This window comes from Apodemus sylvaticus, chromosome 8, assembly GCF_947179515.1.
Source record: "Apodemus sylvaticus chromosome 8, mApoSyl1.1, whole genome shotgun sequence".
NCBI classification, from domain to species: domain Eukaryota; kingdom Metazoa; phylum Chordata; class Mammalia; order Rodentia; family Muridae; genus Apodemus; species Apodemus sylvaticus.
The window spans coordinates 50298459-50321462 of record NC_067479.1 but is presented as its reverse complement, the minus strand read 5'-3'; the positions used below and the strand labels follow the sequence as shown (position 1 = coordinate 50321462).

General features: G+C 39.8%; 1 protein-coding gene and 1 non-coding gene across 3 annotated transcripts in view; one reads left to right on the top strand and one right to left on the bottom strand.

Moving 5' to 3' along the window:
* Ccdc122 (coiled-coil domain containing 122) overlaps positions 1-23004 on the top strand; it is a 71144-nt gene that overhangs the window by 25007 nt on the left and 23133 nt on the right. The window contains exons 4-5 of one of the 2 annotated variants that reach the window (XM_052190908.1): positions 13930-14328; positions 15008-15124. The exons of the other annotated variant lie outside the window; for it this stretch is intronic. Of the exons in view, the coding sequence (XP_052046868.1) occupies positions 13930-14328; positions 15008-15124 (516 nt within the window). The remainder of the gene's footprint in view (positions 1-13929; positions 14329-15007; positions 15125-23004) is intronic. 2 annotated transcript variants of the gene reach the window in all.
* Positions 8681-8825, bottom strand: LOC127691740 (small nucleolar RNA SNORA48). The gene has a single exon (XR_007979337.1). It is a non-coding gene; the product is annotated as a small nucleolar RNA SNORA48 (small nucleolar RNA).

Genomic DNA, 23004 nt, shown 5'->3' with positions numbered 1-23004 from the left:
TTTAGCTATCCTGGGTTTTTTGTTGTTCCAGATGAATTTGATAATTGCTCTTTCTAACTCTGTGAAGAATTGAGTTGGGATTTTGATGGGTATTGCATTGAATTTGTATAGTGCTTTAGGCAAAATGGCCATTTTAACTATATTGATTCTACCGATCCAGGAGCATGGGAGGTTTTCCCATTTTTTGAGGTCTTCTTCCATTTCCTTCTTCAGAGTCTTGAAGTTCTTGTCATACAGATCTTTCGCATGTTTGGTAAGAGTCACCCCAAGATACTTTATACTGTTTGTGGCTATTGTGAAGGGGGTCATTTCCCTAATTTCTTTCTCAGCCTGCTTATCCTTTGAGTATAGGAAGGCCACTGATTTGCTTGAGTTGATTTTATAACCTGCCACTTTGCTGAAGTTGTTTATCAGCTGTAGGAGCTCTCTAGTGGAGTTCTTTGGGTCACTTAGGTAGACGATCATGTCGTCTGCAAATAATGATAGTTTGACTTCTTCCTTTCCAATTTGTATCCCTTTGACCTCCTTATGTTGTCGAATTGCCCGAGCTAGTACCTCAAGTACAATATTGAAAAGATAAGGAGAAAGGGGGCAGCCTTGTCTGGTCCCTGATTTCAGTGGGATTGCTTCAAGTTTCTCTCCATTTAGTTTGATGCTGGCTACCGGTTTGCTGTATATTGCTTTTACTATGTTTAGGTATGGGCCTTGAATTCCTGTTCTCTCCAAGACTTTAAGCATGAAGGGATGCTGAATTTTGTCAAATGCTTTTTCAGCATCCAATGAAATGACCATGTGGTTTTGTTCTTTGAGTTTGTTTATGTAGTGGATTGTATTGATGGATTTCCGTATATTGAACCAACCCTGCATTCCCGGGATAAAGCCTACTTGATCATGGTGGATGATCGTTTTGATGTGTTCTTGGATTCGGTTGGCAAGAATTTTATTGAGTATTTTTGCATCGATGTTCATAAGGGAAATTGGTCTGAAGTTCTCTTTCTTTGTTGGATCTTTGTGTGGCTTTGGTATCAGCGTAATTGTGGCTTCGTAGAAGGAATTGGGTAGTGTTCCTTCTGTTTCTATTTTGTGGAATAGTTTGAAGAGTATTGGTGTTAACTCTTCTTTGAAGGTCTGGTAGAATTCTGCACTGAAGCCATCTGGTCCTGTGCTTTTTTTGGTTGGAAGACTTTCTATGACTCCTTCTATTTCTTTAGGCATTATGGGACTGTTTAGATGGTCTAGTTGGTCCTGATTTAATTTTGGTATTTGGTATCTGTCAAGGAAATTGTCCATTTCCTCCAGACTCTCCAGTTGTGTTGAGTATAGGCTCTTGTAGTAGGATCTGATGATTTTTTGGATTTCCTCAGTTTCCGTTGTTATATCTCCCTTTTCATTTCTAAGTTTGTTAATTTGGATACTTTCTCTGTGCCCTTTGGTCATTCTGGCTAAGGGTTTATCTATCTTGTTGATTTTCTCAAAGAACCAGCTCCTGGTATTGTTGATTTTTTGTATGGTTCTCTTTGTTTCTACTTGATTGATTTCGGCCCTGAGTTTGATGATTTCCTGCCTTCTACTCCTCCTGGGCGAAATAGCTTCTTTTTGTTCTAAGGCTTTCAGGTGTGTCATTAAGCTGGTAATGTATGCTCTCTCCATTTTCTTTTTGGAGGCACTCAGGGCTATGAGTTTTCCTCTTAGCACTGCTTTCATTGTGTCCCATAGGTTTGGGTATGTTGTGTTTTCATTTTCATTGTGTTCTAAAAAGTCTTTAATTTCTTTCTTTATTTCTTCCTTGACCAAGGTATCATTGAGTAGAGTATTGTTCAGTTTCCACGTGTATGTGGGCTTTCTGTTGTTTCTGTTGCTATTGAAGACCACTTTTACTCCATAGTGATCAGATAGGAGGCATGGGATTAGTTCGATCTTCTTATATTTGTTGAGGTCTGTCTTGTGACCAATTATATGGTCGATTTTGGAGAAGGTACCATGAGGTGCTGAGAAAAAGGTATATTCCTTTGTTTTAGGATAGAATGTTCTATATATATCTGTTAAATCTAATTGGTCCAAAGCTTCAATTAGTTTCATTGTGTCCCTGTTTAGTTTCTGTTTTCCTGATCGGTCCATTGAGGAAAGTGCAGTGTTGAAGTCACCCACAATTATTGTGTTAGGTGCAATGTGTGCTTTTAGTTTTAATAAAGTTTCTTTTACGAAAGAGGGTGCCCTTGCATTTGGGGCATAGATGTTCAGGATTGACAGTTCTTCTTTTTGTATTTTTCCTTCGACCAGCAAGAAGTGTCCCTCAGGGTCTCTTTTGATGACTTTGGGTTGAAAGTCAATTTTATCTGATATTAAAATGGCTACTCCAGCTTGTTTCCTGAGACCATTTGCTTGTAAAATTGTCTTCCAGCCTTTTACTCTAAGGTAGTGTTTGTCTTTGACCCTGAGGTGTGTTTCCTGTAAGCAGCAAAATGTAGGGTCCTGTTTACGTATCCATTCAGTTAGTCTGTGTCTTTTTATTGGGGCATTAAGTCCATTGATGTTAAGAGATATTAAGGAATAGTGATTGTTACTTCCTATCATTTTTGACGTTATTTTTTAAATTTGAATGCTTAACTTCTTTTGGGTTTGATGAAAGGTTACTATCTTGCTTTTTCCAGGGTGAAGTTTCCCTCCTTGTATTGGTGTTGTCCTCCTATTATCCTTTTTAGGGCCGGGTTTGTGGATAGATATTGGGTAAACTTGGTTTTGTCATGAAATATCTTAGTTTCTCCATCTATGGTGATTGAGAGTTTTGCTGGATATAGTAGTTTTGGTTGGCATTTGTGTTCTCTTAGAGTCTGCATGAGATCTGCCCAGGACCTTCTAGCCTTCATAGTCTCAGGTGAAAAGTCTGCTGTGATTCTGATAGGTCTTCCTTTATATGTTACTTGGCCTTTTTCTCTTACTGCCTTTAGTATTCTTTCTTTGTTTAGAACATTTGGTGTTTTGATTATTATGTGACGGGAAGTATTTCTGCTCTGGTCCAGTCTGTTTGGAGTTCTGTAGGCTTCTTGTATATTCATGGGCATCTCTCTCTTTAGGTTAGGGAAGTTTTCTTCCATAATTTTATTGAAGATGTTTGCTGGCCCTTTAAGTTGTAAATCTTCACTCTCATCTATGCCTATAATCCTTAGGTTTGGTCTTCTCATTGTGTCCTGGATTTCCTGGATATTTTGGGTTACAAGCTTTTTGCATTTTGCATTTTCTTTAACTGTTGAGTCCATGGTTTCTATGGAATCTTCAGCATCTGAGATTCTTTCTTCTATCTCTTGTATTCTGTTGTTGATATTTGCATCTCTGTCCCCTGATTTCTTCCCAAGGCTTTCTATCTCCAAAGTTGTCTCCCTTTGAGTTTTCTTAGTTGTTTCTACTTCTGATTTTAGATCCTGGATGGTTTTGCTTAGCTCCTTCACTTGCATGTTTGTGTTTTCCTGTAATTCTTTAAGAGATTTTTGTGTTTCCTCTTTCATGAGCTCAGCCTGTTGACCAAAGTTCTCCTGTATTTCTTTAAGAGATTTTTGTGTTTCGTCTTTCATGACCTCAGCCTGTTGAGCAAAGTTCTCCTGTATTTCTTTAAGTGTTTTTTGCATTTCCTCCTTGTTGGCTTTTGTATTCTCCTGGATTTCTTTCAATGATTTTTGTGTTTCCCTTGCAAGGGCTTCTAACTTTTGATCCATTTTCTCCTGAATTTCTTTATGTATGACCTTCATGTGTTCCTGTACCAGCATCATGACCAGTGATTTTAAATCCAAATCTTGTTTTACTGGTGTGCTGGGGTATCCAGGACATGTTGGTAGAGGAGAATTGGGTTCAGATGTTGCCATATTGCCTTGATTTCTGTTAGTGACGTTCCTGCGTTTGCCTTTTGCCATCTAGTTCTCACTGGTGTTAGTTTATCTTCTCAGTGCTGGACTCACCAGTGCAAGCTGCCCCTTCCCAGTTGGCCTCTGGTGCACAGCTTACCTCCTGCACTGCTTGTAGACAGTGTGCTGCTGCCCAGGCTGTTCCGATCCCAAAGCAGGCACCCGAAGGCTCCCGCTGGGGCCCGCTGGATTCACTGGAGCACACTGACTTCTCCCAGCTGGCCGCCCGGAAGCCCAGCTAGCCACTTGCAGGACTTGGAGATGTAATGCTGCTGCCCAGACTGATCTGGATCCGGAAGCGGAGAGAGTAGAGCCAAGGGCTTCTGCCTAAGGCCTTGCCCCAGATTGTGTCTGTGGAGCAGATGGAGCCCGTGTGCACTCCCAGGGAGTGCAGACCGTGTATGCTACTGTGACCTCCCCTGTGTTCTGCTCACTCCGCTGGGCAGCCGATCCACCAACCGGGCTGTCGCACACAAGGTTAGCCTGGCCGCCCAGTCCCTGAGTCCAGGCAAAAGCCTGGGAGGCCAAGGTCCGAGCAAAGTTCCCCTAGGGCTATGACTGTTAATTGGGTCTGCCAGGTGACTAGGATGGCGGGCGTGCGCGCCCGCGCTCCCTGAAAGCGCCGGGAGAGTCTGCTTTGCTAACAATCACCTGGGCGGGTTGACTCACAGATGGCCCACCAAGCCGCCCAGTTCTTGGGGTCAGTCCTGTGCCTTTTGGGGCCTGGACCCCCGCTTTGTTAGCCTTAGGCTATGCCTGTTACAGGTCTGCCCGCCTGAGCTCTCTGTAGTCCTGCAGGCAAAATGGCGGCGGCGCGCTCGCAGGCCTGTGCAAAAAAACCTCCTGCCTGGGTTGGCACCCCGATGGCCCCCCGACCCGCCCAGGGCCTGGGTGCAGGCCAACGCCCGTCGGGCTCAGACCACCGCGGTGTTGGCCTCGGATTATGTTTGTGTACCTCAGTCCGATCCGTGGAGTACGGAACCAAGATGGATGCGCCTCTCCTGACTGGTGGGAGGCCGAGTTCTGAAGTGGCCTCCGTGCAGGAAAGGCACCGCACAACTGCAGCTGCTTGCTGCCCGGCTGGTCAGCGAAGGTCAGTGGTCGTGGGCGCAGGGCCTAACTGGTCCCTGTGACACCTTGGTTCCACTGCTGATGGCCCTTCAGCTGGAGCAGCCACTGCCGCCGCTGCCGCTGCCGCCGCCGCCGCTGCCGCTGCCGCCGCCGCCGCCGCCGCTGCCGAAAATGAATTCATGAAATTCTTAGACAAATGGATGGAGCTGGAGAACATCATACTAAGTGAGGTAACCCAGTCTCAAAAGATCAATCATGGTATGCACTCACTGATAAGTGGATATTAGCCTAGAAACTTTGAATACCCAGGACATAATCCACAAATTAAATGATGTCCAAAAAGAATGGAGGAGTGGGCCCCGGTTCTGGAAAGACTCAGTGCAACAGTATAGAGGAATTCCAGAACAGGGAAGTGGGAAGGGGTAGATGGAAGAATAGGGGGACAGAAGAGGGTTTATGGGACTTGCGGGGAGTGGGGACCCAGAAAAGGGGAAATCATTTGCAATGTAAAAAAAAAAAAAAAAAAAGAACAGTGCAAAAGATGGAGGCCTGGCTTGTGAAATTTCAAAGGAAAGATTAAAGACTCTTATCAGGGCCATGTTTCGATTGTGAAGATTCTGTGGTTTTGGTTAGCTGGGGCTGAAGAATCAGCTGTGAGGAACAAGATGCCAGGACCACTAAATCGAACCTTTGTGTTACTGGGACTATTGATGCCAGTTAGCTGGAGCTAAGAAATTAGCGGTGATTAAGAAGAGACCAGCATCACTGAGATGAAATCTTCTGAGAAGTGTTTTCTGAGAGCACCGAGGCTGTGTTTCAGAGATAGCCACAGTTGTATTTTGTGCTGTGGCTGGACTTGGTACTGTGTAAGAGTCACCCAGATGGTTCTGGTTTTGAAGGCATGAAGGGGTCATGAAGAGCAGTTGAGGCTCTTGGCACAGTAAGAGGCCACAGAAGGTCATTGGTGAAGGTGCAGCCTCAGTTGCAATTGATGGCCCAGGACTTGAAGGGGTCTTGCATAGGAGCAGAGGCTTGTCACCATGAAGAGAGCCTATGAGAGGCTATTGGTGAAGCCTAATTACAGTGGAAGGTAGCAGTGTTTTGGAGATGCTAGTACCATGCGATGACCACCAAGAACAGCAGCAACAGTGGAGTACAGGCAGCTGGAGCCTAGAAGACAAACTGTGTGCTACAAAGGGCAGAGCGGGAGAAGCGACCCACGCCCTTGGAGGAACCCAAAAGATCATGAGTTGGATCCCAGACATTGAACCATTGGAGTTTGAGTTTTGCTTTTGTTGTGACTGTGCCGTGATATGTTTCCCTCTTGAAGGAAGAAAGCATTTTAGTGGAGCCCACAGTTGAGAGACTTTGAATTTTTAAAAGACTTTGAATTTTAAAGATATTGGACATTTTGAAGTGATTGAACTTTTAATGTGTAAAGACTGTGGGACTTTTAAAGTAATTTAGATCTTGGGGATGAATAAGAAAGTAAGGGTTGAGGCTTAATAGTGATGTGTTTGTGTGTCAAGTTGACAAGGGGTAAATTGTACTGGCTGGTTTTGTGTGTCAACTTGACACAGGCTGGAGTCATCACAGAGACAGGAGCTTCAGTTGGGGAAGTGGCTCCATGAGATCCAACTGTGAGGCATTTTCTCAACTAGTGATCAAGTGGGGAGGGCCCCTTGTGGGTGGTTCCACCTTTGGGCTGGTGCTCTTGGGTTCTATAAGAGAGCAGGCTGAGCAAGCCAGGGGAAGCAAGCCAGTAAGAAACATCCCTCCATGGCCTCTGCATCAGCTCCTGCTTCCTGACCTGCTTGAGTTCCAGTCCTGACTTCCTTTTGTGATGAACAGCAATGCAGAAGTGTAAGCTGAATAAACCCTTTCCTCCCCAACTTGCTTCAGGTCATGATGCTTGTGCAGGAATAGAAACCCTGACTAAGACAGTCTCTCAAGAAATGTGGAGGTCACCAACTTGGCTAAGCTGTCTAGTTGGCCAGCTCCAGAGATTTGCCTGTCTTTGCCCCAATCCTATCCCAGGGCTGGGTTTTCACTGTAGGATTATTTTACTTTGTTTTCTAGGTTTATTTCTAGGTATTTAAATTTTTTAAACTTTTTATTGATTCTTTGTGAGTTTCACATCATGCACCCCAGGCCTGCTCATCTCAGTGTCCCCTCATATCTTCCCTATGCCCTTGCAATATCCTCCCCAAAATCACACACACACACACACACACATACACACCAAACCGAAGTATGGAAAACATGTCATCCTGGATGCTGGAGTGTATCACAGTGTGTCCCACAATATATCCCTCTGTCTTCGCTTGCAAATGTTCATTGTAGTGGGACATTGGTCTGGTTTGAAATTTCTGGCTTCTGTAACAGCATCAATACTGATTTCTCATGGGGACTCCTCCTAGTTATCCTGTTGTTGCTTCGTGTCATGGAGCTCCTGCAGCTTTGGAACAGTAGGACTGCTGTTCTGCTCTCATTTCCTTCACCTGTCCTGCCTGTTCACAGGTGCCTGGGTGAGCTGCCTCAGAGCCCTGGATCTGGGCCTGGGTGGTAGCTGAGCTGGTCAGCCTACGGGTTCTCCCTTCTCCACACTACTAGAGCAAGTTCTCCAGTACTGCTCTAGCTAGGCCACCCAGTGCAGTGCAGTCATCAGCAGGAGGCACGGTCGCCTTCCTGCTCTCTTTCCCTTGAGCCAGCTCACCCACACCCATGCCTCCAGAGCCAGCTTTTCTGTGCTGCCTGGTAAAAGCACAGGGCCCATTCTCCCAAGGACTGCAGCCTGTGAGGGTTAAGTCAGTTCATCCACTCTCACACTGCCTTCAGGGCCAGCTCCACTCTGTTGCTCAGGTGCGGTACAGGGCCTACTCTCCTGGGGGCGGCAGTTGGCAAGGGATAAGATTAGCTCACCTGCTCTCATTTCCCCGCTGCCAGAGGTGGTGTGGGGCAGTGGAGGGGAGGGCATCACCCACACCCCCATGCCTCCTCAAGGTAGATGAGTGGCAGGGCCAGCTCCTCCTTGTTCTTGTTCTCAGGGCTGACTCACCCACGTCTCCTCCCTTCAACCAGGGCCAGCACTACTCTACTATGTTGCCAAGAGAGATGCAGCACCCACACTTCTGATTGCTGTCAGCAGTGAGAGATGGGGCCAGGTCTCCTGAGTGTTGCATCTAGTGAGGTCCAGCACTAGTTCTACACAGTCCTGGACATCTGGTGGTTGCTGGTACGCAGACCAGGGCCATCCCCATGTTCTCTAATGGAAATATGAGCCATGGACATGGACGCTGACCCCTGTCATTGCATAGGCAAGGACTCAGACATATCCCTCAGAGTCAGCTGGAGCTGGGATCTCACCATGGCTACAGTGATAGGGCTGGCCACTTACAGCAGGCTACTTCTTCCCACCCTCAAGTCTCCAAGCCCATCTTTCTTCGCAATGTTCAAGCTGCTTTACTTACCTTTTTCTCACATCTGATCACCACGTACTCACATATTGTGGCAGCAGCTGCAGGCTAGCCGTGTGGCTGGTGGTGCCCTGGGCAGTATCCTCCAGTCACATTGCATGGCAAGTCAGCAAGCAGGTGTCTATGTCCTGCCTGTGCCATGCACAGGAGGGCAGGTCTGTGGGTGGCATGGCACCTGAATTCTGTTTATCTTCCTCCTTCTGCACTGCACTGCATGGGTTTGATTTGATTTGATTTTTATGAGTCCTAGGTATAAAACAGCTTTGGCCGCCAAGCCTGGCATCAAGCAAGGATGAACAAAGTACTGCCTCCTGCTCTGCCCCTGACTGACAATAAGAACACCACCACAAACACGGTGTTTCTTTGTCCATTGGCAAGAGGAATGTGTTCCTAGGTATTTTTAAGCTATTGTGAATAAAATTTTTGCCTTTGATATCTTTTTGGTGCATTTGTTATAGTTAAAAAGGTACTATTCATTGTATAATGATTTTTTTTTATTGCCTTGCTATTTTGCTGGAAGTACGTATCAGTTTTCTGATAGAATCTTTAGGTACTTTTAGATGTATTAGATCATGTTATTTACAAATAAGGATAATCTGACTTCTCCCTTTCCAGTTTCTCTTTTTCTCTTTCTCTCTCTCTCTCATTACTGTTGTAGCTAAGACTGAGCACTATGTAGAGCAGGTATGCGAACAAGAGGGACAGCTCTGCAGTTCACAGAGCATACTGCTCTTGCAGAGGACCAATGTGCAGGTCCCAGAACCCATGTCAGATAGCTCACAACTATTTGTAACTCTAGCTTCATGGAATCCATGCCTTTTGGATTTCATGAATAGTGTACCTACCTCCTGTCTGCACAAACTCACATATAGGTGTGTGTGTGTGTGTGTGTGTGTGTGTGTGTGTGATTAAAAATAAAAATATTTTAAAATTGAAAAGGATTTTAAAGAATGGAAAGAGTAGCCATTCTTGCTAGAGAGTTTAGAGTAAATGCTCTCAGTTTTTTTCTTACTTAATATAATGTTGACTATATGTTTATCTAATATAAATATATAGATTCATTATGCTGTTGTATATAGCTTCTATTACTAATTTTGTTGGAGATTTTATTATGAATTGTTGCTATTTATTTGAACTTTGATAAATCATTTTGTGCATTGACTGAGGTGAACTTGTGGTTTTCTTTCCTTAGATCTACTTATATGCTGAGTTATACTTAACAATTTGCATGTATTGTGCTATGTATTTGCATGTCCTTGCAGTGGAGTGAACTTGGTCATCACATATCATTTTAATGTGTTTTTTAATTCAGTTTGATAGAACTTTATTGAGAGTTTTGGTACCTATATTCCTCAGGGATCTTGGTCAGAAATTCTCTTTGTTCCTTGTTGACATCCTCATGATGCTGGCTTTCTAGAAAACAATTGGTAGCATTCTTTCTGTTTGTATTTTTGGAGCAGCTTGAGGAACCTTAGTGCTTTTGGTTGGTTGGTTATCATTGGTTGTATTTTGTTGTTGTTGCTTATTATTTTTATACATTCCATATTTTATTCCACACCCTGCTAACCCCTGTCCACTCTCCAACTGTTCCACATACCATACCTCCTCTCCTCCTCCAGTCTCCATGTGGATTTTCCTACCCCTGACCCCACCTCTAAACTCCCTGGTGCCTCCGGTCTCTTGAGAGTTAGGTGTGTCATCTTTGGATGAACACAGACCCAGCAGAAGTCCTCTATTATATGTGTGGAAAGTTTTCTTTATTGCTGCTTTAATCTTGGTGATGATTATGGATGTTTATACTTTATATCTGCCCTTACTTTAAATTTGATAGGTCATCTATATCTAGAAATTTATTTCTTTTAGATATTCCAGTTTCTTGGCATATGGATTTCAAAGTACTCCTTAATGATAACCCATATTTTATTGCTTTATGTAGTAATTTCCCCCTTTTTATTGTTGATTTATGTATCCTCTCATGGTTTTTATTTATTTGTGAAAGTGTATGTGTCTACACTGATCTCCCATTGTATAGGTCTGTAGAAAACTTACAAGAATCTACTCCCTCTTTTCACTATTCAATTTCTGAAGATTGAATTCAAGTTGTCATGTTCGGCAGGAAGCACCTTTACTTGTGAGCTATCTTGCTAGCCCATATCACTGTTGTTGTTGATGATGTTAATTTGGCTAAGAATCTGTCAATGTTATTTATTTTTTCAAAGAGCCAGTTTTGTAAGTAGTTTTGTAAGAGTTTTCTTTTCAACTTCATTTATGTCATGATCTTTATTATTTCCTGCCATCTGCTGCTTTTAAGTTTAGATTGTTCTTTATTTTTCAAGGACATTGAGATGCATCATTAATTTATTTATTTCAGATATTTTAAGTTGTTTTATGTAGCTATTCATTATAAATATTCCTCTTAGCTGCCTTAGCTGTACCCCAAAGGGTCTGGTAAGCTGTGCTTTTATTTTCACTTCTGTATTAGCTACTTTTCTATAATAAAATATCAGGACCCGAGGCAACTTACAGAAGAAGAGTTTATTTTGGATTACAGTTCCAGAGGGAGAGCCTGTAATAGCTATGAGGAGTGACACCAGGTAAGTAGGACAGGAAGCTGAGAAGTATCATCCTCAACCAAAAAGTAGAAGCAGAGAGTAAACTGTGGGGAGATGCTATTAGGTCTCAAATCCTGCCCTCAGTGACTTGCTTCCTCCAGCTTGGCCATACCTCCTCCCCTAAACTCCTGAATGGGGGGCAAGTGCATAAGTGCCTGAGCCTAGGGGCCCTTTATTATTCAAAACAGCACCGGTCAACTCAAGCAGTTTTCAGTCCTTCTCTGGTTTCTCTACCGACTCACTCATCATTCAGAGCTGCACAGTTTAATTTCCATGTATTTCTGTAATCTATATATATTTTATTATTTGTTAGCTCTTGATTACTTTGATTCTTTTGTATTTGGTAAGACTTAGTTTGTGTCTTAGGATATGGGCTGTTTTAGTGAAGATTTGATAAGTTGCTTAGAAGAATGTGTGTTCAGTATCTCTTGGATGGACTCTTCTCTATGGATCTGTTAAGTCCCTTTGATCTTTGATATAATTTAACTTATATTTACTCGAACTATGTTGATTTTTAGTTCAGATGACTTATATAGAAAGATTTAAATAATTCACAATGGCTGTAGCTGTACTTACCTGACATTTTATGCCCATTATAGAAGCCTCAATGTTTGACGTATATGTACCTATTTTGTCTTTATCATGTATTTTTCCTTCTGTTAATATGTTGTGGTCTTCTTCACATTTTCTTGATAATTTTGGCTTATCATGTATTTTTCCTTCTGTTAATATGTTGTGGTCTTCTTCACTTTTTCTTGATAATTTTGGCTCAAAGTCTACTTTATCATGTACCAGAATAGATATGCCAATATCTTTTCAGTTTCTGTTTGCTGGGTAGATCATCTTCTGTTTTTTGACCCTTAGTGTGGGTGTCCTTACCAGTAAAGTGTTTTTCTTGAAAACAGCAGAAAGCTGCGTCTGTTTTTTTAAATCAGGCAGATAGCCCATGTTCTTTTACTGGTAAATTGAGGTCGGTTATTATAGATAGTTGTTTACTAATTCCTATAATTTTGTTGGTTATTTTTTATGGCTAGTTGGATAATTGTCTGTACTTTCCCTCCGATTAGTACCAGATGGCTACTAGTTTATTGGGCTGACCATGATGGATTCCTTTGCTTAGCCATTCCTCCTTGGAAATTTATTCTTCTCTATGTTCTCATTATCAAGACTGCCTTTCTTCCTTTTCTTTACATAATACTCCTTTAAATATATTCTGGAATAGTGGGCTGGTGGTCTTGCTCTGCCTTAGTTTGTGCTTGTTTTGTGAGCCACCATGTGATTTCTGGGAATTGAACTCGGGACCTCTGGAAGAGTAGTCAGTGCCCTTAACCTCTGAGCCATCTCTCCAGCCCTCCACTTGTTTTGAAATATATTTATCTCTCAATTTGAAAAAAGGTTTTGCTAGATATAACATTCTTACCAACTTCTATTTTTATTGACTAAACCTTAGATCTATTTATATTATTAAAAAGATATACCTCATATGTTTATTGATCTAGCAAATAAAATGAAACTTGCAAACCACAGGATAAAATATTCATAAGTTCAGTTAGGATTCCACAGTTTGTTGCCTTTCCTATTTAATATCTCTGAACTTCAGTGTAACCCTTTGTACAGTAGGGATAATAATGGTAATTGTTGAGGGCTTTAGCAGCTCACCAGAGCCTTCCTTCTTTCCCTTTTACTGTTTACTTGGGTAGCCTGCATCAGAGTATGCTTAGCTTCACATAGGACAGTTTAGTTTTCCTTTTTCAGAAATGCTAAGACAAGGAACTCCATGAATACATATCCCTTGTTTAAGAGGACTTAAGAGTTTATTTCCCCCAAAAGCCATTTAACAAAGAAGTACAACCCCAAGTGTAAGAGCAAACCTAATAAAAATCAGCAGACCCATCAGGCAGACAGAGCTCCTGCTCCCAAGAATATGCATCACCTAGCAACACCAATGTTCCCCAGGCACGTCCATGATAAATACCACTGTCTTGTTTGTCACTGAGGTTTTATGGTAGTGGCAACTGATAACTGATACAGATAGAAATAGGTTAGTGAGGGAGGAAGGGGCCATTGTGATTTGGGTACATCGTGGATTTGAAGTGGCCCATGGCAGTTGAATACCGAACTTAATTACCACATATAGTCTGTGAGCCATCAGCAGAAAATACAATAAAATGAGGCCATTTACCTAATTGCTTAATACATATAGAGAGAATGATGAGAGAAAATATGGTGAGTAAACACTGAGGAAGTCCCATATTTGAGAAGGTTGCTGACACTGAGAAGAAATAGTAAGAGCTGAGTTAGAAGAGTCAAAGAAAACTAGTCATATGGAAACTAGGTTTTAATAAGGAGGCATGAGTAAGCCATGACTGATCCTGGAAGGCAAAGCAAAGACTTTGTATTTATTTTGCAAATGAAGAAAATGACATTTGGATGCGGTAATTAAGCTTGTTTTGTGTGATTATAGAGATTTGTAAAAATCAGTAAAGTTACTGGAAACTCTAGGTTACTTAACTCTGGACTATATAATTTTTTACCATACTGTCTTATTTGAACAAATAATTCTGGTGCCTATGAAAGCATTTTAAAGTAACCAAATATCTCCTTTACACATAAGATGCTAAAATTATATAATTTTAATCCTTTAGAATTAGATTAGCAAGTAAGAAATACACAATTCTGGGACCCTTCTATAATTCTAAAATAAGTGTATATTATGTTATTGTATGTCTTCTATTATGAATCATTTCTCTATATCTTATAAATGTATATTTTTATGTTGTGATTTCTTATGTGCATTATGATTTAAAATAATGATTTTCCTCTCAGCTTAAACAATCAATTAATCATTAATGATACTTATGAAATATATTACAGATTGAGCTTCATCATCTTGAAAAACAAATAGCAACTATTGCTGAAGAAGCTAAAGACACAGACAGGCAGATGCACCAGCAGGACGCTGCCGTGGAGCATTCCAGACGTCAGTGTGCGCTCTTGGAAGCTCAGACTGAGGCCTTGTATTCAGAAAGTTTAAAACTTAAATTTGATACAGAAGCAGCCCAAGAAAAATTTAAGGAACAAATGATAAAATATAATGCATATTATGTAAAAATAAAAGCTTATAAAGATAATTTAGGAGCGATAAAAAGCCAATGTTCATTTATGACTGAACTCTATGAAAAACGAGATCTCATCAAAAACCTAAAGACAATGAAAGAAGATCTTATGGAAAATCTCCAAAATTCACAGGGGAACTGCACAATACAATTACAGGTTTGAAGTGATATTTATCAAACCCTTTTCTGTTTTTTATAATTATACCAGTAAATAATTATCAAATTAATAAAATATATATATTTCCACATTCAGAAACAATTTTTAAAACTTAAGTACATATAGCAATCAGATGTATAAGTTAAGTAGCAATATCCTGAATATGTAGATGCTTAATGAAGATATTTATAGATCATATGTAGGTTTATAAATATAAATGATCAAAATCACAGTGAACAATTAATCTAAAAGGTTCAGCCTCTAGCTTCTAATCTGAAGAATGCTGACCAAATCAGTTCATGTGATTAATGCACACAAGCTGAATTCATAGTTGCATGTTGGATATCTTTGCATTCCTCTCACTATTCCTTGAGAAAGCAATTTAAAATACCTACCACTCCTTGCTAGAGCATTAAAAAGTGTCCTGTGCACTGTTGTCACAGGAACATCAGCACAACTGCTGCTCCTTTGTATTTTACTTTATTTTCAGTTTGTGTTTGAAGTCTAGGTTTGCTTTGTGCATACAGTGGTTCTTTATCTTATATAGTTATAGAAGCAATGCTCTAATCATATTTTCCAAATTTAAATTTGATTTTTCTAGTTTCCATAAATTAGGAAAGCACTGAAAAAGTCTTGGGTTCATTTTGACTTGTATTTTTTAAATTTTATAAATATCCAGGAAGACATTTCAGAGCTAAAGAATAAAATTATGACAGTAAAAGAGTCAATTATTGAGAAAACATCTTTTCTGGAAGAAGAAAAAAAGACACATGAAAAGTTAAGAAAAGAAATAGAGGTGAGTCTTAATTATCTATATTTAAATATCTCATGAAACTGTGTCTTAAATTCACGCCATCTTTGTATTTCTACAGTTTACTCTTGATTTTCAAAATAGCTAAGGAACAAAAAAGAACTTAATTAAATATAAGTCATTAAAATATAACAAGAGATAACACTGCATTAAAACATGTGAAAGAAAGTTCTCAAACAAAGCAAGTATTCACATTAAGTCTGAAATGAAACATGCCTACAATCCCAGCACTTGGAAGAATAAAGTTTGAAGCCACTCTATAAAGCAATACCTGGTCACAAAAAGATATCTGGCTTAGAATTCTCTCGATTTCTTTCAGGTCACATTCTGCCTACCACTTGGTACCTAATTAATGGCAAGAAAGCAGGTTAAAAAGGATGACCATTCTAGACAGCAGAATCTTGAAAATAGACTAAATAGCAGCAGCATTGCTCTTTAACACTTCTTGATTTGATATTTACAACTTTCAAGAGTCAAGTTTAAAAATAACTATAGATGAAATGAAAATGAGGTTGGGTTCTTGCCGATCATCCCAGCATTTGGGATACTAAGGCAGGATTGCCAGTCCAGGCCATAGAATCCCAAGTGCTCAGAGTAAAGCAGCACTGAAATCAAAAGGCACCATCTCCTAGCATCCAGGTGCCACCCAGGCCTTGTCACTACGGTTTGTAGGAATGAAGACCAACTATGGAAAAGAATGTGCTGTTAATGGCAAATAAAAAATATTTCTTACGTTTAACACAATTTAGACTTCAACTTGTTTGTAACCAGTTTGGCATGATAGGAAAACATCTAAATAATTTGAAGATTAAAAAGTCTTTACCTTTACATACTTTTAGCACATAAAACACCGATTTTATCTTATAGTTTAGTAGGTATTCAAATTAGATTGGGAATTCTGCTTATTTTTTGTTCTATTATATTCTTTTATCTATTATTTGTATAGTAATTTATTAAAATGTTATAAGTAGTAAGGTGGTACATAAGTGGTATGAAAATAGAAAAGTGATTAATGAAGCAGAGATGCAGGAGTCCCCACGCGTGAACGGCAGATGTAGAGTGAACTGGACTCCCAGTGAGATGGCTCAGCAGCGGAGGGTGCTTGCTTACTGAGGGTGACAAGCCTACAACCAGGATGCAGGTTACCCTCTGACCTCCTCACATGGGATGCTGTGGCATGCACTCGCCCACACATATGCATCATGGCACACCACACTGCACTGTGCCCCCCCCCACACACACACAATTAAACACAGCATTGGCTAACTATGTAGAGAGTGCTAGCCTGAATTCCCATCTCATACTACCTGTGCATACTCTCTTAAGAGCATTCAAGACATACAAGAAAAAAATTAACTGTTAATCATTTTAAAAGACAAAAACCTTCATAAACTGTTTGGTTAAGTTTTTTTACTTTTATAGCAACAAAGAAGACAAGACTCAGCTTTTAGAAATATTTATAAGATATAAATGAGAAGAAAAAGACAAGGACATATCAAACAAATGGAAACCCATGAGTATGTGACATGAAAATACTTAATTATTCAAGCATGTATATCTAAACAACCAAACAATAAATGAGCATTCACTTCAACAAGATTTTTTCTGTATTTTCTTTTTCAGCAATATTGCATTTTATTTTCAAATGACCTTACAGTTTAGGTTTCCAGTGTGATTTGCATATGCATTTCATTTGGATGCCCATCCTTCCTCTTCCTCCCCCTTCCCCATTAAAGGCTCTTCTCTCCTGGCTCACGCCCCTTTCTCGTTTCCTGGCTTTTATATTTGTCCCCACCTTGAGACATATAATTAACAGAGACTAGGATCTATATATGGGAGATAAAGTTCGGCTTTTGTTATTTGGAACGTGGTCTCCACATGTTTTCTCTTGCCACCCGTTCCTGTACCCATCTCTCCTTCCAAAGAACCTGCCATTAGAATGTAGCAGCTGGACTCTACAGGATTACACACTCTTGGTCCTATAGAAGTTCTGTTTTTAATACTTTGAGAAGCATACACTCTGTTCCCTAGAGTGCCTATACTAAGCAGTCTTCCTGCCAGCAATCAATAAAGGCTCCTCTTTCCCATAGCCTAGCTAGCATTTACGGTTGTTTCTTTTCTTGATGCCATTGACCAGAGTGAGATGAAATCTCAGAGTAATTTTAATTTGCATTTCTGTGATAGCTAAAGACAATGTGTTTAAAAATATTTATTGATCATTTGTTTTGTTTGTTTGTTTGTTGAGACAGGGTTTCTCTGTGTAGCCTTGGCTGCCCTGGACCTCCCTTCGTAGCCACCTGCCTCTGCCTCCCAGTGCTGGGAAAAAAAAAAGTGTGCACCACCACCACCAGGGTCTTTCTTCTTTTAAAAACTGTTCACTTGTTGGTAACAGGTTTTAGTTTTGGTGTTTAATTTTTACAGTTGTTGATATTTTACAGATATCAGTCATGTTTTGGCAGGATAGAGTGGCTAAGGATTTTACCCATTCTGAAACTATCTGATCAGTTTGTTGCTGGGTAGAAGTTTTAAATTCCATGTTGTCCTGTTTGTAAACCTTTGGGGCTATTTCTTCTGATATTGGGGTCATAGTCAGGATGCTCTTATCTATATGAACATCTTGAAATAAATTGTATTCTCTGTTTTCCTTTATCTGTCTTGCCATTCCTTTTTAATTAAGGCCTTTGATCCAGTTTGAATTGATTTTTGTGCAGGGTGAGAGCTATGGGTCTAAGCTCATTCTTCTCAAGTGGCTATCCAGTTTTTCCAGTACTATTTAACAATAAAATATTGATAATTAAAGCCATAATGAGATTTATCTAGCCATGATAATATGTATAATATAATATAATATAATATAATACAATGATATTATAGTTTCGAAGATATAAAGCCCCTGAATCTTAATATATCCTTTATATGATTATAATTTTATAGAAGCATCTTGGAGAGGAATTTGATGTTATGTTATAAATTTTTACAATAACATGTTCTTAGGTGCCACTGTTAAAGAGTAAGTACATATATTTTAAATGCTTGGCTTAATTAATTCTTATTAATATCTACACACATCAATATTGTTTCTTTAACAATATTGTTTCTTCATCAATGTTAAGACATTGAACTTCCCCTGCTTATTCAGAAAGTTAAATACTATAACTTAACATTAAAATCATCTAATTTAGAGGCTTCTCCATTTCATCCTTCCCTCCTTTCTGGGGGTTCTAATATTGTTTTGTTGCATAATTTCCTTTCTGTTTAGAAAACTTCTAAATTCACTCTCATAGGTTAGGTGTTCTGATGGCACATTCTTTTCCCGCCTCTTGTGACAATGTCTTTATCCCTGCCATTCTTCAGGAGTGTTTCTGCTGGATATAGAATTCTGAGTTGATGCTTCTTTCCACAGAGGACAAACAGGCTGCATCTTTTTGGTGCCTGTATTTCTAATGTGAAGTCAGCCATAATTGGATGTGTCCCTGCTGGTATGTTCCTTCTGATGAAGTGATTCTTTCTTGCTTGCTCAGGATAGTCTGGTTTTAGTTTTGTTCATGTTTGGACATTTATTTATTTATTTATTTATTTATTTATTTATTTATTTATTTATTTAGATTTACACATACCCTGTTTTGGGGTATACTAACTTTCTTAATTTTGTAGGTTTGTTAGATTTGGGATATTTTTACCCATTTATTTGAACACTGCTTCTATTTCTCTTTGTTATATGGGGTGAAAGGTTATATGGCATACACATTAGAGTTTTATTACCTTCTTGTGGGCCTTTGAAACTTTATTTCCTTTATTAATTTAATGTTATCTCTTGACCAAACAGTAATTTCTGGTGCTTTTCTTCCTAGTTTTGTATTTTTTCCTCTATTCTACCCAGCTGCTCTTAGGATCCATTGTGTTTTTTTCTTTTTGGATATTTAATCTTTTGGTCTTTCACTTCCATTAGATTTTTTAAGTTTTCTGTTTGAATCCTTTGCCAAGTATTTCATCTTCTGTTACGGCTTTTTGAGGCAGCATGTCTATTGTGACTGCTTCGAATTGCTTGTCAGAAAACTGTGATGTCTGTTACAGAGGTGCTGGTGCCTCTTGAATGTCATTTCTTACTTGGTCTAAAACCTTGGTTCTTCACTGATTCTCTGTTGACATTTCCATTTGTTGACTACTATGTTTTAAGACTCTGGATCTGGCCACCAAAACTACCATGTGCCAAACAGGTAGCTTCCATGCTCAAAATGTCCTATAGGTTTTCAAAACAATGTCATGATCTGGGAAAGAAATATTCAAATGCATGTGCCTGTGAGGACTTTACATTCAAATTTTAATATCCATAATGAAAACTGAGACAAAAATTGGTCTAAAGACCTAAACCTCAGGACAAAACAAATAAATACTCTACTGAGTATTAAAATCTTACAAATTCAGATGGTCACCAATAGTTTAATTGAATTTAGAACAGAACTCTACTTTGCAACATATGACTCCTATTTGTAGATATATGAAGAAAGAGGAAAAGGAACACTTGTAGATAGAGGAATATGTAAATGCTAAAAATAGAATTCTGCTTGTCTCAGAAGTTTCTAGAGAGTGAGAACTGCTGTTGAGCATTCTACAGCAAAAAAGTCAGTGACCTGATGGATATGATGAGGGGAGAGGAGATGTAGCAAGTAACAGAACCACGCAGACGTCAGCATGGACAAGAGAAATTATTGTAATGAAAACTACAGAGTGGAGTTAATAGTAGATTAGACACAATGAACACAAGCTTTTCTCCAATCTAGAACACAGTTCAAGTCACTGGTCAAAGCACTGAGAAAAGGAGGAGCACTAAAATAAAGAAATTGAAACAACCCAGAGGCCTTGGGACCAGATTAAACAGTTTGACATCTGTAACTTTTAGTTACAGAAATGAAAAGAGGGAAAGATGAAAACTGAAAAAAAAAAGGACCATCTTGGCTCCTGTGACCAAGCAGCCAGCTTAGCAAGGTATGCCGGGAACAACAGAGTGAAAGATCGCTTGGGACACCGTCTGCCTGGGTTCCTTCTGCACATAGGAGCTGGGCAGCTCTACAGCTCTCTGGGCACGTATCCTGCAAGGGAGCATTTGACCTGCACTTTAAGAGAATCTTGCTCTCAGAGACCTGTGCCACATCTGACAGGGAAGATTCCACTTCCTGATACTCTCTAGAGAACTGGCAGGAGCAGGTTATTTAACCTGCCCGGATGTGGTAGACCTGTGTCACATCTGACACGGGGAAGATCCTACTTCCTGATACTCTCTGGAGAACTGGCAGGAGCAGGTTATTTGATCTGTGCACCTTATGACACGGGGAAGAGCCTACTTCCTGATACTCTCTAGAGAACGGGCAGGAGCACAGAATTCAAGGCACGACAGGAGCAGGTGATTCAAGAACTGGCACCAGTAGGTGCATTCAAACTGGTAGAAGCAGGGCATTCGAGAACCAGCATCAACAGAGCATTTGAAATCCGGCAGCAGCAGAACATTTGAGAAATAGAAGCCTGCAGGGCATTTGACCCTTGCCAAGTCTGCCACAGAAAAGAACCCATCACCTGATACTTCCTGGAGAACCGGCTGTTTGCAGGGCATTGGAGAGAAAAGGAATCCCCGGAGTACAGAAACACAGGCCAGCAGGACAGAGAAGATAGAGACAGCAAGACCAGCTAACACCAGAGATAACGAGATAGCCAAAGGCAAACGCAAGATCATTACCAATAGTAACCAAGGCAACATGGCACCATCAGAACCCAGTTCTCCCACAACAGCAAATCCTGCATACTCCATCACATTAGAAAAGCAAGAGCTAGATTTAAAATCCTATCTCATATTGTTGATGGAGAACTTCAAGAAGGACATAAATAATTCCTTTAAAGAAATACAGGAGAACATGGGTCAACAGTAGAAACACAAAAATCCCTTAAAGAAAGACAAGAGAATATGGATCAAAAGGTAGAAGCCCTTAAAGAGGAAACACAAAAATCTCTTAAATACAGGAGAACATGGGTCATCAGGTTGAAACCCTTAAAGAGGCAATAAAAAAAATGCCATAGGGAATTATGGGAGAACATGCGTCAACATGCAGAAGCCCTTAAGAATAACAAAAACCCCTGAAATAAACACAGGGAACATGGGTCAACAGGTAGAAGCCCTTAAAGAGGAATGACAAAAATTCCTTAAAAGAATTTCAGGAAAAAATAAGTTAAAGAACTGAACAAAACTATCCAGGATCTGAAACTGGAAATAGAATCAATAAAGAAATCACAAAGTGAGACATCTCTGAAGATAGAAAACCTTGGAAAGAATTCAGGAGTCATAGCTGAAAGCATCAGCAACAGAATACAAGAGATAGAAGAAAGAATCTCATATGCTGAAGATTCCATAGAAAACATAGACTCAACAGTCAAAGAAAATGCAAAATGCAAAAAAGCTTGTAACCCAAAACATCCAGGAAATCCAGGGCACAATGAGAAGACCAAACCTAAGGATTAAAGGTATAGAAGAAAGCGAGGATTTACATCTTAAAGGCTCAGTAAATATCTTCAACAAAATTATAGATGAAAATTTCCCTAACCTAAAGAAAGAGATGCCCATACAAGAAGCCTACAGAACATACAAGAAGCCTACAGAACTCCAAACAGATTGGACCAGAGCAGAAATACCACCAGAAATATAATAATCAAAACACCAAATGCACTAAACAAAGAATATTAAAAGCAGTGAGAGAAAAAGGTCAAGTAACATAAAAGGCAGACCTATCAGAATTACACCAGACTTCTCACCAGAGTCTATGAAAGCCAGAAGAACCTGGGCAGATGTCATACAGACCCTAAGAGAACATAAATGTCAGCTCAGACTACTATACCCAGCAAAACTTTCAATTACCATAGATGGAGAAAACAAGACATTCCATGACAAAAGCAAATTTACACAATATCTTTCCACAAATCCAGCTCTGCAAAGGATAATGGGTGGAAAATACCAATACAAGGCACTAAACTACACCATAGAAAAATCAACAAGGTAATCTTTCAACAAACCCAAAAGAAGATAGATACAGAACCAGAATTTCACCTTTAACTAAGAAGATAACAGTAAGCAACAATCACTTTTCCTTAATATCTCTTAATATCAATGGTCTCAATTCCCCTATAAAAAGACATAGACTAACAGACTGGATTCGTAAACAGGACCCAACGTTTTGCTGCATACAAGAAACCCACCTCAGGGACAAAGTCAGTCACTATTTAAGAGTCAAAGGTTGGAAAACAATTTTCCAAGCAAATGGTCCCAAGAAACAAGCTGGAGTGGCCATTCTTATATCAGATAATATTGACTTTCAACCAAAAGTTGTCAAAAATATAAGGAGAGACACTTCATACTGGTCAAAGGAAAAGTCTACCGAGATGAACTCTCAATTCTGAATATCTATGCTCTGAACGCAAGGGCACCCACATTCATTAAAGAAATGTTAATGAAGCTCAAAGCACACATTGCACCCCACACAATAATAGTGGGACATTTCAACACCCCACTCTCAAAAATCGACAAATCATGGAACCAGAAGCTAAACAGTGATACAGTGAAACTAACTGAAGTTATAGACCAAATGGATCTAACAGATATTTATAGAACATTCTACCCTAAAGCAAAGGAATATACCTCCTTCTCAGCACCTCATGGTACCTTCTCAAAAATTGACCATATACTTGGTCACAAAACAGGCCTCAACAGATACAGAAATATTGAAATTATTCCATGTATTTTATCAGATCACCATGACCTAAGGCTGGTCTTAAGCTCAAACCAAACCAATGGAAAACACACATACACATGGACCTTGATCAAT